The sequence below is a fragment of the Halichoerus grypus genome, chromosome 9, assembly GCF_964656455.1.
Source record: "Halichoerus grypus chromosome 9, mHalGry1.hap1.1, whole genome shotgun sequence".
In the NCBI taxonomy this organism is placed as follows: domain Eukaryota; kingdom Metazoa; phylum Chordata; class Mammalia; order Carnivora; family Phocidae; genus Halichoerus; species Halichoerus grypus.
This window is the reverse complement of record NC_135720.1, coordinates 63,397,822-63,415,967: the sequence shown is the minus strand read 5'-3', so window position 1 is coordinate 63,415,967 and position 18,146 is coordinate 63,397,822. Positions and strand designations below refer to the sequence as shown.

Below are 18,146 nucleotides of genomic sequence, written 5' to 3'. Positions count from 1 at the left end.
TTATCGTTATGTAATGCCCTTCTTTGTCTTTTGCTACAGTCTTTGTTTTAAAGTTTATTTTGTCTCTTATTAGTATCGCTACCACAGTTTTTCTTTTCTTTTTTTTTTCTGGATGGTGTATGTTTTTCCAGATCTCCTTCACTTTCAGTGTGTGTGTATCTTTAGGTCTGAAGTGAATCTCTTGTGGGCAGAATATAGATGGGTCTTGTTCTGTTATCCATTCAGTAGCCCTGTGTCTTTTGATTTAGTCCATTTACATTTAAATTATTGATAGGTATGTACTTATTGCCATTTTGTTAATTTTTTGTTGTTTTAGTTTTTCTCTATGTCTTAACTTGGTTTGATGGCTTTCTTTAGTGTTATGCTTGGATTCTGTGTGTGTGTGTGTGTGTGCACGCGCGCGTGTGTGTGTGTATCCATTATAGGATTTTGGTTTGTGGTTTCCATTAGTTCATATGTAACATGCATACCAGTCTATGTTAATGTTTGCTTAAATTCAAACACATTCTGAAAGCACTAAGTTTTTACTCCCCCTTTGTTTTATTTATATATATATATATATATATATATATAGTCATATCTTTTTCTTTTGTGTATGCCTTGAATGATTTTTGTAAATATAATTCATTTTACTGCTTTTGTGTCTTAACCTCCATACTGGCTTTATAAGTGATTCATCTACTACTTTTACTATATGTGTGCTTTTACCTGTGAAATGTTCTCTTTTATAATTTTTTTTATCTGTAATTATGGCCTCTTTTGATTTGAAAAAGTATGTTTATCATGTAAGGCTGTTTTAGTGGTGATGAATTCCTTTAACTTTTGATTGGAAAACTATCTCTTGTCCTATTCTGAATGATAACCTTGCTGGGTCTTCTTGGTTGCAAGTTTGTTTGTTTGTTTTTCCCTTTCATCCCTTTGAATATATCATGCCACTTTCCTCTGGCCTCCACAGTTCTGCTGAGAAATTAGCTGATAGCCTTATGGAGTTTCCTTTGTATGTAACCGTTTACTTTTCTCTTGCTGATTTTAAAATTCTCTCTTTATCATTACTTTTTGCCATTTTACTTATGTGTCTTGATGTGGACCTTGGGTTCATCTTGTTGGGGGCTGTGTGTGCTTCTTGGATCTGATATCTGTTTCCTTACCTACATTAGGGAAGTTTTCAGCTTTATTTTTTCAAATAAATTTTCTCCTCACTTCTCTCTTTCCTTTTTCTGTTATCTCTATAATAGGGATGCTATTACACTTGGTGATGAGTTTCCTTAACCCATTCTTATTTTTTTATTAATCTCTTTTCTCTTTGTTGTTTGGCTTGGTTTGCTTCCCATTGCCCTGTCTTCCAGATCACTGATCTGTTCTTTTGCATCCTCTAGTTTTTTGATTCCCTCTAATGTTTTTTTCTTTCTTTTTTTAATCTCAGCAGTTGAGTTCTTTATCTCTGACTGGCTCTTTTTTTTTTTTTAAGATTTTATTTATTTATCTATTTGACAGAGAGAGAGAGTGCACGCACACAAGCAGAGGGAGAGGGAGAAGCAAGCTCCCCATCGGGCAAAGAGCCCGATGTGGGACTTGATCCCAGGACACTGGGATCATGACCTAAGCCAAAGGCAGATGCCCAGTGACTGAGCTACCCAGGTGTCCCTGACTGGTTCTTTTTCTCTACATTTCTGTGTTGAAGTTCTGAGTTCATCCACTCTGTTGTCAAATCCAGTGACTGTCTTTATGACCACTGCTTTGATTTGAATTCTCTATCAGGCATATTTGCTTATCTTAATTTCATTGAACTCTTTTGATGTGATTTGTCTTGTTCCTTCATTTGGGACATATTTCTCCATCTTCTCATTTTGTCTGACTCTCTGTTTATGTCCCTATATTAGGGAGGTCAGCTGTGTCTCCTTGTCTTAAAACTAGTGCCTTCTGTAGAAGAGATCCTGTGGTACCCTGTAAGTCCTTCCTTGGTCACCAGAAACAAGTGCTCCAGGGGTGTCTCCTCTGCATGCTGTGTGTGCCCTAATGTGGCTGAACTGCATTTGCCTTCAGTCCAGCCAACTGCAATGACCTGATTTGCCTGCTTTGGGCAAACAAGGAAGAATTTGTGCAATTGAGAAGTCTGTTTGAGGCCTCTGCAATCTCGTAGGTGGGTGGGGTCAGCAGTCAGGCTGTCTGAACTTAGCCTGTCTGCCACAGCTGTGGGATACCAAACAGCAAACTTTACTTTTTGCTCAGCCAGTGAAGAGGCTCTGATGCTGGAACTGTGGGCATTCTGGTGTGTGGGATTATCTTCCCCTCTCCCCAGGGCAGGCATCACTTTTGAGTGGTGCTGGTCCCTGCTGGGGCTGCTTGCAGGTAATGGTGGGGGCAGAAACCACTTTGGTGGGATGCTTGTCAATGCAGGAGGGTTGGATGGGCAGATCTGCATGTAAATAGTGCTAGCAAGATAGGTAGAGAGTGTTATGCTGGCTCCTGCAAGTGTCCAGCTATCTAGGATCAGGGAGGGGAAGAGAAGTGGCATCCACCAGTACTTTTGTTTCTAGAGAAGTCTCCTGATGATCCCTACCCCTCTGGCATATGTTCTGAAATTACTAAGTAGATCTCCTTCATGTATACCCCAGGCACTTTTCAAACTGCTACTATTGTGCTATGTTTCTGGCTGAGTTATTTATTATTCTGGCTTTTTAAAGGCAGGACTCTGTTTCCTGTTATTGTCTGACTCTCCTGGAGTTAAGCCCAGCTAATTTTTAAAGTATGTGGAGTTAAGTTTTGCTGATACCAAAAGCTCCTGAAGTTAAGCCCCATTGGTTTTCAAGGCCAGATGTTGTGGGGACTCATCTTCAGAGTGCATTTCCCAGTGTCTTGGGTGCCTGGTGTGAGGTTTAATCCTCTCCCTTCTCTTTGCTTGTAGTGTAAGTCCTGTTTGTGGTTAATCTCACCCAGTGTTTTGGTTCCCAACTGTGTCTCCACGGCTCCTACCCTTTTTGATGTGACCCCCTGTCTATGATTAACTGTGGAAGGTCTTTTCTGCCAGTCTTCAGATCATTTTCAGAGCTAGTTACATAAATGTAGCTATAATCTCAGAGGTGTGTCCATGGGGGGAGGTGAGCTTGGGATCACCCTACTCTATCTTCCCTGAACTATTTGATTCTTAGTTTTCATCTCTGCTGATATTTCCCACCTGATCCACATATGATGGCTGTCTTTTCATTAGATCCTTTAATGTTTTAATCATAGTAATTTTATATTCCTTGTCTAATTATTTGGATATCTGTTTCGTATTGGAGTCTGCTTCTGTTGACTATTTTGCCTCTTGACAGTTATTTTTTTCTTGCTTTTTTATATGCCTTATACTTTTTGTTGAACATGGGTTATCTTGTGTAGTGATAATAGTGTTTATGTCTGGAACTGGGCTTGCCTTTCTGCTAAATCTTTAGTTTGAAGTAATGTTTTATATGTTTGAAAGAAACAGTAAGTTACCTATATATAAGGGAAGCTATCATAAGCTCTGTGGAGTTAAATGTATCCTAATTTATTTGCCATTATCTTTTTATTACCTTCTTTGTAATTACTTTTGGGGGTCTTATTCTATGTAAGGCATTCTCTATACTTTTTAAAACACGCTTTTAGGGAATGAACTGAACTTATCCCCGTTTTACGAATGGAAACTTAAGTAAAATTAAACACCTATCAAATAGTAGAATGGGAACTTGATTCTCCAGGTGTCTGATTTCATATCTTATGTCCTTAACTATTACCCTGTTTAGATTCATCATTTGACTTCACCTAAAAAAAAAGGATTGGGTATCACTTATATTGAAAGCCCTGTGATATGTGCTATGGAGAGACAACATGATCAATATGACATCTGCATTTAATAAAATGTTAGGGGTGCCTGGGTGACTCAGTCAGTTAAATGTCTGACTCTTGGTTTCAGTTCAGGTCATGATCTCATGGGTCATGAGATAGAGCCCCTTGCTGGGCTCTGAGCTTAGTGCAGAGTCTGTTTGAAGATTCTCTCCCTCTGCGCCTCCCCCCCCACTTGTGCCTGGTGTCTTGCACTGTCTTGTGCTCTGTAAAATCCTTTTAAAAATAATAAAATGAAATGCTAATATTCTAAGAATAGACCTCATAGAATATCCCTTTTCACTACACAATTGAAATAGTAGAAATATGCAGTAATCTTATTTATAAATGATACTTAGTTTATATGTGTTAGAGAAACCTCTGGTTGCTGTGATGATTCATAACCATTTTAAGTGGTCCAGCCATCCTCATGAGGAGGATCATCATTGGCTTATTTCCCAGGCCATTACTTATTCAGAACTCATGAGTGATATAGTCCAAAAGATACTGTACAAAGATAAATTAGATTGTGGAGCACAGTATGGAGATAGACATTTGGAAATGATAATTTGATACGATAAAAAGCTGAAAGAAAGTAATAATGAGGGACAAAGAACATTCTCCTCAAACCTTAGAGGATAACTTCAGTGAGGATAAGGAGGAAGAAAAATCAGTAGATAAGAATGAAATGGTTAGGGTATTAGGAGAATCAACAATATAGCAATGCTGTCCAATAGAACTTTCTGTGATAATGATAATGTTCTTTATCTGTGTTATTCAATACAGTAGAAAATATTGGTCACTTTAAAGCTAGAGAATTTCCCAAGCACCGTCAACCTGGGACTTAATCCACTGGTTTTGATGGTTGGTTTACTTCTGTCAATTATGTTTTGGGAAATCTGACTTTCTTGCTCATTTACTTTTCCTCTTCATGTTTTTGCCTCAGTTTGGACAGGTAATTCCTTACTGTCCAGCTCTTTGGCTTTAAGAAGTTTTTTGTAATCCATATTTTATTTAATAATTTTTTTCATGGAAATGTTGGCCTATGTAACCTAATCTATTACTAGAAACAGGAATCTTTTGTTTTGAATTTCATGGAAGAATGGTATACTTACAATTTTTCTAGGCTTCATGGCATAATCTTTCTTTTATGTTCCTCCTTTACTATTTTGTGTCAACTTTTTTTTTTATTTTTTGTAGGATTTTTTTCATAAGTTCCATGTTGAGAATTTTTTTTTACTGTGACTCTTGATTGGTACTGTTCTTCTTATAAGCTAGGCTAGTAGGTAGCTTAGATGTTTGATCAATTGTTTCCAGACACTTTTCTTACCAGCACTTTTCTGTATATAATATACTCCCTTCATGGCTAGCCATAAGCTTCCCTAAAGCACTTCATGTATTATAGATTATTTTTTTCTACCTCTTGTGTTCTTATTGCTATTCTTATTTTCAGAGTGGATAGAGGACATAGACATCTTTTTTTTTTTTTTTTTTTTTTTTTCTGTAAACTTTAAGGAAAGTTCTGTCTTGTTTTTCTAGATGGGGCTGCTCTGTACATGGCAGGTCTACTATAAAGTCATGTAATTTAGTTTTCTGCCAGTTTCTAACCTTGTAGTTCCTATATTTCCACATGCTTCTCTTTTGGTACCATCGTATTTCTCTCCATGTCTTAAATAGCATGTTGGTTGATTTAGAAATAAGTAGCATTTTTCTAATGGCCTTTCTTACAGGGAGAAACTAATTTTTTTTCTTGAATCTTCTTAATTGCCCCAAATTAGAAGCATCCATGGTATCTTCCAGTAGGTGAATGGATAGACTGTAGTACATCCATGCAATGAGTTATCATGCGGCAGTAAAAAGAATGATCTATAAATCCACAAAAAGACATAAATGAAGCTTAATTATGTATTGCTAAGTGTAAGAAGCCAGTCTGAAAAAGTTACTGTTATGATTCCACCTATGTAGCATTGTGGAAAAGACAAAACAATAGAGATACTGAAAAGATCAGTTATTATCCAGGGAATTGAGGGAGTGAGGGAGGAGGGATGAATAGATGGATGTCAGAGGGTTCTGAGGTCTGTAAAACTATTCTGCATGATACTGTAATGGTGGGCAGATATGCTTATGTCAGAAGCCGTACAACTGTACACCACAAAGAGTGAACCCTAATGTAAATTGTGGACTTTGGTTAATAGTGATGTATCAATATTGGTCCACCACATGTAACAAATATACCACATAAAGGCAAGATATTAATAACAAGAACCATATGTGGGTTGGGGAGTGGGTTTGTAAGAGGAGAATATATGGAAACTGTACTTCCTGTGCAATTTTTCTGTAAACCTAATCTGGAAAGTAAAACCTATTAACTAAAATATATTCATACTTGATAAAGAGTTCATAAATAGACTAAAGTAATTAAATAACTGTAGGTAGTATCTAAATAAAGTAACAAAACAGCAACTTATATGAGAATGTGTTTCTTTTCTGTTGTTAACAATTTGGTCTTTATTCCGCTTTCTTAAATTTTTTTTTAGAATTCCTCCAGTCATTCCCGTTTCTGTATTTATTTTTCTTTTTGGTCTTTTCTATTAGGTGTACTAGCCCTATCTTGGTACCCACCTGGTACAAATGATGAGAATGGAGAAAATACTGATGACTTGGTACCGACTATTTTGGATAAAGCTCATAAATATAATCTGAAGGTATTTAATTTTATTTTTTTTTGGAGATATCATCGACATTAGTATCAGGTGTTCAACATAATGATTTGGTGTGTTTATTTTGTGAAATGATCATCACAGTAAGTCTAGCTAACATTCATTACACAATTACAAATTATTTTTTTGTGTGTGTGTTAAGAATTTTTAAGATCTGTTCTCTTAGTGGCTTTCAAATGTATCATACAATGTTACCTGTAGTCACTATGCTGTACATTATATACCTAGGTCTTTTTTATTTTATGACTGGAAGTTTGTACCTTTTAACCATCTTCACCCATTTCACCCCCTCCCCACCCCCACCTCAGACAACCATACATCTGTTATCTGTGTCAATGAGGTGTTTTAGGATATTTGTCTCTGTCTGACAGACTTATTTCACGTAGCATAATGTCCTCAAGGTCCATCTATGTTGTAGCAAATGGCGAGATTTCCTTCTTTTTGTGGCAGAATAATATTTGCCTTTATATATACCACATTTTCTTTCTCCATCCATCCATTAATGGACATTTAGGTTATTTCCATTTCTTGGTTATTGTAAACACAGGCACACCTCATTTTGTGCTTAGATTTTGTGCTTTGTAGATACTACACTTTTTTTAAAAAATTGAAGTTTGGGGGCAACCCTGCATACAGCAAATATATTTTCCAACAGCTTTTGCTTCATGTTCTGTGTCACATTTTGGTAATTCTCACAGTATTTCAAACTTTTTCATTATATTTGTTAAGGTGATCGGTGATGAGTGATTATGACTTGCTGAAAGATCAAATAATGGCTAGCATTTTTTAGCAATAAAGTATCTTTTAATTAAGACACATACATTGTTTTTTAGACATAATGCTATTGCAAACTTAACAGACTACAGTGTAGTGTAAGCTGAACTTTTTTATGCACCGGGAAGCCAAAAAATCCATTTGACTCCTTTTTTGCAATATTCATTTTATAGTGATGGTCTGGAACCGAACCTGTAATGTCTCTGAGGTATGCGTGTAATTGTGCAGTAAGCATCACTATTTTTTCAAATTTGTTTTTGTTTCCTTTGGATAAATACCAGAAAGGGAATTGCTGGATCATATGGTAGTTTTATTTTTAATATTTTAAAGTACTTCCATAGTGTGTTCCATAGTGGCCGCATCAATTTATATTCCCACCAACAGTGCACAAGGGTTCCCTTTTCTCCCCAACCTCTCCAACACTTGTTATTTCTTAAAGATTGATTTATTTTAGAGAGAGAGAGGGTATGTGCGTGCATGAACAGGGCTAGGGGCAGAGGGAGAGAAAGAGCATCTCAAGCAGACTCCACGTTGAGCACATGGCCTGATACAGGACTCGATCCCATGACCCTGAGATCATGACCTGGCCAAAACCAAGTGTTGGATGCTCAACTGACTGAGCCATCCAGGTCCTCCCAACACTGGTTATTTCTTGTCTTTTTGATAATAGCCATACTAACAGGAGTGAGGTGTATCTCACTGTGGTTTGATTTGCATTTCCCTGATAATTAGTGAGGATGAGCACCTTTTCAGGTACCTGTTGGCCATCCAGATATCGTCTTAGGAAAATTATTCAGAACTTCTGCCCCTTTTTTAATTGGATTGTATGCTTTTTTAAATTGATTTTGGATATTAACTCCTTATCAGATATATGATATGCAAATATTTTCTCCCATTTGCTAGGTTGCCTTTCACTTTGTTGTGCAGAAGCCTTTTAGTTTGATGTAGTCCCACTTATTTTTGCTTTTGTTGCCTTTGCCTTATGATGTCAAATCCAAAATATCATCGCTAAGACCTTTGTCAAGGAGCTTATCACCTATGTTGTCTTCCAAAAGTTTTATACTTTCTAGACTTATGTTTAAGATTTTAATCCATTTTGAGTTAATTTTGTATATGGTGTAATTTAGTGGTTCAGTTTCATTTTTTTTGCATGTAGCTCTCCAGGTTTCCAAACACGATTTTTGAAGACACTGGCCTTTCCCCATTGTGTATTCTTGGCTCGTTGTTGAAGATTAATTGACGATATCTGCATGGAATTTTCTGGGAGGGAGGGAGGCTTTCTATTTTGTGTGTTCCATTGATCTGTGTCTGGTTTTGTTTTTTTTGTTTGTGTTTTTGCGAGTACCATACTGTTTTGATTACCATAGCTTTTTTTTTTTATTTTAAAGATTTTTATTTATTTGACAGAGAGAGAGAGAGAGAGCGCAGGAACACAAGCAGGGGGAGTGGGAGAGGGAGAAGCAGGCTTCCTGCTGAGCAGGGAGCCCGATGCGGGGCTCGATCCCAGGATACTGGAATCATGACCTGAGCCAAAGGCAGACGCTTAACGACTTAGCTACCCAGGCACCCCAATTACTGTAGCTTTATAATATAATTTGAAATTAGGGACCTCGATGCTTCCAGGTTTGTTTTTCTTTCTTAAGATTGCTTTGGTTCTCTCTTGTGGTTCCATACACATTTTAGGAATATTTGTTCCATTTCTGTTGACAATGTCATTGGAATATTCATAGGGATTGTACTGAATCTATACATTGCTTTGTGTAGCATGGACATTTTAACAATATTAGTTCTTTTAGTTCATGAGCATGGAATATCTTTCCATTCGTGTTTTCTTCACTTTGTTTTCATTAATGTCTCATGCTTGTCAGTGTCCAGATCTTTCACCTTCTTAGTAAAATTTATTCTGGTATTTTATTATTTTTGATGCAGTTGTAAATGGATTTTCTTGATTTCTCTTTCTGTTAGCTCATTATTAGTGAATAGAAATACCAACATTTTCATATACTGATTTTGTATTCTACGACTTTACTAAATTTTGTATTCTGCAACTTTACTAAATTAGAATAAAACAATAAATTGTTTATTCTAACAGTTTTGTGATGAAGTTTTAGACTTTTCTATGTCATATGTCATCTGTAAATAATGACAGTTTTGTTTCTTCCTTTCTAATTTGTATTCCTTTCATTTCTTTTTCTTGCATTGTTACTCTGGCTGGGAATTCCAATATTACGTTGAATAAAGTGATGAGTGTAGGCATCCTTATCTTATTCGTGATCTTAGAGGAAAATACATTCAGTATTTCTCCATTGGGTATGATGTTAGCTGGGGGCTTGTCATATAGCCTTTACTATGTTGAGGTACATTTCCTCTATACCCACTTTATTGATAGTTTTATCATAAATGGATGTTGAATCTTGTTGAATGCTTTTTTTCTCCATCTATTGAGATGATACATTTTTTTTTATTAACATATAATGTATTACTTGTTTTAGGGATATAGGTCTGTGATTCATCAGTCTCACAAAATACACAGCACTCATCACAACACATACCCTTCGCAGTGTCCATCACCCAGCCACCCCATCCCTCCCACCCCCTCCATTCCAGCAACCCTCAGTTTGTTTCCTGAGATTAAGAGTCTCTTATGGTTTGTCTCCCTCTCTGGTTTCTTCTTGTTTCATTTTTCCTCTCTTCCCCTATGATCCTCTGCCTTGTTTCTCAAATTCTACATATTAGTGAGATCTTATGATAATTGTCTTTCTCTGATTGACTTATTTCGCTTAGCATAATACCCTCTAGTTACATCCACGTCATTACAAATGGCAAGATTTCATTTTTTGGTGGCTGCATAATATTCCATTGTGTGTGTGTGTGTGTGTGTGTGTGTGTGTATATCACATCTTCTTTATCCATTCATCTGTCCATGGACATCTGCGCTCTTTCCATAGTTTGGCTATTGTGGACATTGCTGCAATAAACATTGGGATGCAGGTGGCCCTTCAGATCCCTACATTTGTATCTCTGGGGTAAATACCCAGTAGTACAATTGCTGGGTCATAGGGTAGCTCTATTTTTAACTTTTTGAGGAACCTACATACTGTTTTCCAGAGTGGCTGCACCAGCTTGCATTCCCACCAACAGTGTAGGAGGGTTCCCCTTTCTCTGCATCCTCGCCAACATCTGTCATTTCCTGACATGTTAATTTTAGCCATTCTGACTAGTGTGAGGTGGTATCGCATTGTGGTTTTGATTTGTATTTCCCTGATGCCAAGCCATGTTGAGCACTTTTTCATGTGTCTGTTGGCCATTTGGATGTCTTCCTTGGAGAAATGTCTGTTCATGTCTTCTGCCCATTTCTTGATTGGATTATTTGTTCTTTGGGTGTTGAGTTTGATAAGTTCTTTATAGATTCTTTATAGATTTTGGATACCAGCCCTTTATCTGATATGTCATTTGCAAATATCTTCTCCTATTCTGTCGATTGTCTTTTGGTTTTGTTGACTGTTTCCTTTGCTGTGCTAAAGCTTTTTATCGTGATGAAGTCCCAGCAGTTCATTTTTCCCCTTGCTTCCCTTGCCTTGGGCGATGTGTCTAGGAAGAAGTTTCTGTGGCGAGGTCGAAGAGGTTGCTGCTATGTTCTCCTCAAGGATTTTGATGGATTCCTGTCTCACATTTAGGTCTTTCATCCATTTTGAGTCTATTTTTGTGTGTGGTGTAAGGAAATGGTCCAGTTTCATTCTTCTGCATGTGGCTGTCCAATTTTCCCAACACCATTTGTTGAAGAGACTTTTTTCCATTGGACATTCTTTCCCGCTTTGTCGAAGATTAGTTGACCATAGAGTTGAGGGTCCATTTCTGGGCTCTCTGTTCTGTTCCATTGATCTATGTGTCTGTTTTTGTGCCAGTACCATACTGTCTTGATGATTATAGCTTTGTAATAGAGCTTGAAGTCTGGAATTGTGATGCCACCAGCTTTGGTTTTCATTTTCAACATTCCTCTTTTATTCTTAATAATGTTGCGTTTCACATTGACTGATTTGCTGATGTCAAACCATTCTTGCATTCCTGGAATAAATCCCATTTAATCATGGTGTATGATCTTTTTAATGTATTGTTGAATTCAGTTTATTAATATAAGGTTTTTGCTTCTATGTCCTCATGATTGTGGATTGCTGCACTGATAGTGGGGTTTATGGTTAGATTGTGTCTCAGCCTGTCCTATCCATTTCAACATGGGTTTTTTTTCTTGTTAGCCTGATGTATAGAAGTAACTCAGCTATTTTTTGATTTTCTTACAGAGGAAATTATTCTGTACATAGTTGTAGATTTAGTATATCCATAGGAGGAGGCGAGTTAAGGATCCTCCTGTCACCATCTTGAACTGGACCTTCTGAAGATATTTCATTTTATTATCAAGCTACTTAAGTTAATTCTTTTGGACATGAGTATATTAGTTTTTGGAATAGTTATTTTTATTAAAAATGTGTGAAAATATGAATGAGAATCTTTTCTAATACTGTATTTTTTCATAAAAAAATTTCTATCATGAATTCCAAAGCTTGTGTACATTATAATTTATTAAAGATCTCTACTATTTTAAATACATATATTACATTCATTTACTTATTGTTTACTTAGTAGAAAAGGATTGAAGTGTTCTTTTATGAAGATAATATAGTAATTAGATTTACATGTTTAAATATTTTAGATGTCAAAGATGTACTAAAAACAAGTGTTGTTCACCATGTGAATTTTAGTATTTACAAAGTAATTGGAAAACAAACTGCCACTCAAAAATTTGTCAAAATCTGATATTTACTTAAGCTGTATTTAACACATATACCCCCACACACACACAAACACACACCTATTTATATACATATAAGATGCAGATGAAAGTCTGAAGAGAGCTGTAAGACCAAGTATATTCTTTTTTGTTTTGTTTTGTTTTTTAAGATTTTATTTATTTTTTTGTCAGGTAGAGAGAGAGAGAGAGAGCACAGCAGGGGGAGTAGCAGGCAGAGGGAGAAGCAGGCTCCCTGCTAAGCAAGAAGCCTGATGCAGGAACTCAATCCCAGGACCCTGGGATCATGACCTGAGCAGATGCTTAACTGACCAAGCCACCCAGGTGTCCCAGACCAAATATATTCTACCCATATATTAAAGTGTGTTACAAATGGCAGAAATTTTTTCACAGTATAAGATTTTCTTTTGGAAATTAATGAATCATGGAAACAAACAGAAATGATAATTAAAAGGATTTCAGTAGCACTGCAAATTCTGTACTAAATAGTAAGAGGATAAGCATTGTTTTTATCCACAGATACCTTTCAAAAATTGGTTATGTAGAAGGTGGCAACATTAATCATAATAAATTCACAAGAACTATAACCGTAGATTCTGCATTCTTTGGCCATATTCAGTATAACTAAGGAACAATTAAGGCCAAATGAAACATTTAAAAGGTATCAAATTTAAAAAATTTTAATTGTAAAATTCTAGTTAAAATAACACTTAAAAAGAAAAATCAAGAGCGAAATTTAAGATGATATAAAAATAAATAGCACTGAGAAAATTACTGCATTATTAATACTAGTGGGATAGCGATAATAAGCTAAAAAGCTAAAAAAATAATAAGCTAAAAAGGGAGAGGGGGATTTAATAAGGATGAAGTAAACAATTAAATAGAATACAAAACCTTCAAATCAGTAGCCTGGATAAATCCATCATTTTTTCACTTATAAAATAGAAAAGTCACTGGTGAGATTAAAAAAGGAAAAAAAATAGAGAAAATATATCAAAAATTAAAAGGGAGTATAGCCATAGATGCAGAAGAGAGTTTAGATTTTATATCACCATATTTAAAATGTATAAGAAATGGGCCATTTTCTTAGAAAATATAAAAAAATAAATTTATGTGTAGAAAGAAGTTTAAATAATCTGAATTGACTTGTATCCTAGAAAAAATTCTAGAAGTTTATTGAACATGTCTTCCCAGAGCATCAGATTTCACCTGGCACTTCTAGTCAACCTTTGAGAAACAGCAGATTCTTATGATACTGAAATATAATGGAAAGTTTATTCATTATCTAGTGCTGCATAACAAATTACCCTAAAATTCTGCAGTTTAAAGCAACAAACCTGTATCATCTCACCCATTGTCTGAAAGTTGAGAATCTGGAAATGGCTTAACCTGGTGGGTCTTGTCAGGTTTTCCCAAGAGGTTATAGTCAATCTGTTTACTGGTGCTGCAATTATCTCTGAAGGCTGTAGGATCCTTCCAAGCTTTCTCATGTGAGGGTTAACAGGCCTCAGTTCCTTTCAGCTATTGGAATGGGAGTTTGGGTTCTTTTAAGCCTCTCCACAAAGCTACCTGAGTCTCCTTAAGACATGGCAGCTAGTTCCCCATAGTGAATGATCTGAGAGAGTCCAGTGGAGAAGCCGCAGTGTTTTCTTGACCTAATCTTAGAAGTGACTATCACTTTTGCCCTATTCTATTGGTTTATCTACTGGATAAACCAACCAAACAAGTATAGCATGAGAAAGATCTATAGACTAGGCCACCTGGGTGGCTCAGTCAGTTAAGCATCTGCCTTCAGCCCAGGTCGTGATCTCGGGGTCCTGGGATCGAACCCCGAGTTGGGCTCCCTGCTCAGGAGGGAGTCTGTCTGCCCTTACCTCCCACTTGTGCTCTCTCTCTCTCTCAAATAAATAAATAAAAAATATTTAAAAAAAAAAGATTTATAGACTGATCTTACTAATGAAAATATGTGCAAAATTTCTGAAGAAAACTTAGATAAGTGTTTATTAGCAAGAATCTAAGAATGGTTTCAAGAGTATGAAATCTGAATCCAAATCTCTGCATTCACTTCTGACTCAGCCACTTATAAGAACTGTGTAACTCGTATGCCTCAGTTTCCTCATTTCTCAAATGGAAGAAGTAAGAAAATGTACTTTACAGAGTGATTATAAAGATTCCATGAGGTAATATATGAAAAGTACTCAGTGTCTGGCACACAGTAAGCACTATATTAAGTAAATAAAACTGAATTGAATTTGTTTTAAGATTTTATTTATGAGCGAGAGAGAGTATGAGTAGGGGGAGGGGCAGAGGGAGAAGCAGACTCCAGACTGAGCAGGGAGCCAGATGGCTAGATCCCAGGACCCTGAGATCATGACCTGAGCTGAAGGCAGATGCTTAACCCACTGAGTCACCCAGGCGCTCCTCAAACACCATCCTTAATGGAAAAACAGTGGTATGCTCATTAAACCAAGATCAATCAAGAATGCCCTCTGTCATCAGTATTATTTAATACTGTTATAGAGAATCTTTTTTTTTTTTTTTTTAAAGATTTTATATATTTATTTGACAGAGTGAGCACAAGCAGGGAGAGAGGCAGAGGGAGAAACAGACTCCCCACTGAGCAAAGAACCCAATGCAGGGCTCAATCCCAGGACTCTGGATCATGCCCTGAGCTGAAGGCAGCAGTTTAACTGACTGAACCACCCAGACGTCCCTGTTATAGTGTTTCTGAACAAATCATTTTAACTAAAAAATACAAAAAGAAAAAATGTTCTAAGTAAAATTACCCTTCTTTGCAAACAGAAAATATCTATAAAACTCATGAAAAGTATCTAAAAACTTGTATGTAATGAGTCCAGTAAGGTGGATGAAACCAAAGCATATTTGAGTCAATAGGATTCCTATATTAACAGGGGAAAAATGGAAAACATGTACACTGAAAATAGCATAGCAGTAGACTTACGAAAAATCTTTGGCATTTTATGAAAGGATATAAAAGACTTGCATAAATGGAGAAACATGAATTTAATGTGAAGAGTCAGAATTGCCAAGTGGCCATTCTTTTGATCATTTGCATTTTATATATACATTTTAAAGATTTTATCCACTCATTTGAGAGAGAGAGAGCATACGCGAGCATGAGTGGTGGGGAGGGATAAAGGGAGAGGGAGAAGCAGGCTCCCCGCTGAGCAGGAAGCCCGAAGTGGGGCTCCATTCGAGTTCCCCAACATCATGACCTGAGCCAAAGACAGATGTTTAACCAACTGAGCCACCCAGGTGCCCCCTGTATTTTATATTTTAATATAATATATAAATTTAATCCCAATGAAAAATTCTAATGAGATTTTAAATGCAGAATTTAACCACCTAATCCTAAAGTTTATAAATGTTAGAAAAAAGTAAGACTTTTAGGAGTGCCTGGGTGGCTCAGTCGATTAAGTGTCTGACTTCAGCTCAGGTCATGATCTCAGGGTCATGCTGAGATTGAGCCCCCTGTTGGGCTCTGGGCTTAGCGGGAGTCTGCTTTTCCCTCTCCCTCTGCCCCTCCCCCGCTCATACTCGCCCACATGTGTGCTTTCTCTCTCTAAAAAATAAAATCTTTTTTTTCTTTTTAAGATTTTATTTATTTGACAGATAGCAGCAGAGGGAAAGGGAGAAGCAGACTCCCCGCTGAGCAGGGGCCCAATGTGGGACCTGATCCCAAGACCCTGGGATCATGACCTGAGCAGAAGGCAGAAGCTTAACTAACTGAGCCACCCAGGCACCCTTTTTAATTTTTTTTTTAAAGATTTTATTTATTTAAAATATAATTTTTTTTAAATTTTTTTTTATTTGAGAGAGAGAAAAAGCACAAGCAAGGGGAGCTGCAGGCAGAGGGAGAGGGAGAAGCAGGGTCCCTGCTGACCAAGGAGCCCAATGCAGGGCTGAATCCCAGGACCCTGGGATCATAACCTGAGCCAAAGGCAGACGCTTAACCAACTGAGCCACCCAGGAGCCCCTAATATATAAAATCTTAAAAAAAAAAAAAAAATAGACTTTAAAAAATGTTAATTAATGAAAGGAAAACTTGTTTTTCCAAATAATGAAATGTACTATAAAATGACAGATATTAGGAGTATGGCATTAGCATTAGGATACAGAAAGAGATCAATGAAACATAATAGTCCAAAAACAAAGCACTTCATATGAGATTCTAGTATATAATTCAAGAATAATTTAGAATGAAGTGTAAAAGGAATGTTTATTAATAACCTTGTCTTCCTGATACTGATGTAGTTTTTTTTCATTATCTGTTCTACTGTTCTTGTCCTTAAGCAATAATTTTCATGTCTAATAATTCTTAGATTGCTCATTTTTCTTCATGTTTGTTCCTGTTTTTTAAGGTAGTGTATTAGCAAATCTTAAAATGTGAATCAGAGTATCTTTTCACTAGAGACTACTTAGTCTGAATTCTCAGGTTGTTACCACTCTTAAAAATCACTGAGGGTTTTTATTTGCTCTGAAATGTCTTGAAGTTTATATATCCTAATGGAAGACAGGCTGGTTTGTCCAGTACAGGTAAGTTAAGTGAGGTCTTTAAGAGATGATGTGGACCACTGTTGAAATATTTATTTTCAAATAAAAATCTGAAAAATGAGTTTTAAGACTTCTTTTGCAGCTTAAGGAATCAGCAATTTATCAGGGAGTGGAACTAGAACTCTAGGCAAACAGGATCAGCTAAATAGGCAAGTTCTTTTTTTTTTTTTTAACCCCCAATTCCTGTCCATAAAGCCTTCTTTTTCTACTTTATAATCCTAAAGCTCCTAAGGCAGCAGCATCACCTAAATTAGCTGACTGGAAAGAGCTGTCATATGCCATGTCCCCCAGTACCATTCAGTAAGCTCTCATTGGCGCTTGAAATCTGCAAATACACAGACCTTGCAAATTCTGGCATCAGGTCTGAAACTGGATAAGTAATATGATTATTCTTCCACAAAACAGGTCCAAAGGCCACTCTTCTGTCCATGTAATTCTAAATTCTGTAATCCTGGGAGATGAGAGGGAAGAGGCCTTCACAACTCAAGAAAGCTGGCCTTTAAGTATATACTTTCAGGAGTTTAAAGGTAAAGGGAGGATGTTCTGATGCATGAGGATAGGTTTGGTTTTCTCCTCTTTAAAGCTTCCTGTTTAGGGGCGCCTGGGTAGCTCAGATGGTTAAGCATCTGCCTTCGGCTCAGGTCATGATCCCAGGGTCCTGGGATCGAGTCCCACATCGGGCTCCTGACTCGGCGGGGAGTCTGCTTCTTCCTCTCCCTCTGCTTCTCCCACTGCTCATGCTCTCTCTCTCTCTCTGTATCTCTGTGTCTCAAATGAATAAATAAAATCTTTAAAAAAATAAAATAAAATAAATTTAAAGCTTCCTGTTTAGGAGAATGTGGCAAAGATATCTAATTGCCAACATACTTGGTCTATCTGTGCTTCAGCTTTTATATCTAATGATCAGAATCATTTGGAACCAGACAGGCTAATATTTTACAAAATGTTTAGGATAATTTCTTGGCCTTGTGTCTGGGGAGCAACTATGCAGTGCTTACAAAAATAGACCAGGCACCATGAGATTAGAGTTAATCTCAGCTCTGGAATTTTATATTAATTACTTCATCTTCTTGGCTTATCTACCTCATTTGTAAAATGACAGGATGAAACCATAAGATGGTTTTAGTTATTGAGTTTTTATGTGATTTCTGTAGTGTTGAGCAGATATTTCTTATAATTAGATAAAGTGTAATATGTCCTGTTTTTATAAAGAATGGAAACTTTGCCTGCTAATACAAAGAAAAGTTAATGCTTAAATAATGACAATAACTTACTAAAATTAAAGTTCTAAGCACTGATAGAAGAGATGAATAATACTGTGAGTTCTGTGCTAATAAACTGGGGCCTACAATCTGCATAACTTACCACACCTGAAACTTTAAGAGTAAAATAAGTGGGTTTATTAGTAACTCTTTTTGCCCTTGCTAATTTTC

The 18,146-nt window shown here is 36.6% G+C and overlaps 1 protein-coding gene across 1 annotated transcript in view; it reads left to right on the top strand.

The window, feature by feature from the left end:
* Positions 1-18,146, top strand: part of MANEA (mannosidase endo-alpha) — a 75,326-nt gene that overhangs the window by 36,628 nt on the left and 20,552 nt on the right. The window contains exon 3 of the mRNA XM_036082383.2: positions 6,436-6,545. Within this exon, the coding sequence (XP_035938276.2) occupies positions 6,436-6,545 (110 nt within the window). The remainder of the gene's footprint in view (positions 1-6,435; positions 6,546-18,146) is intronic.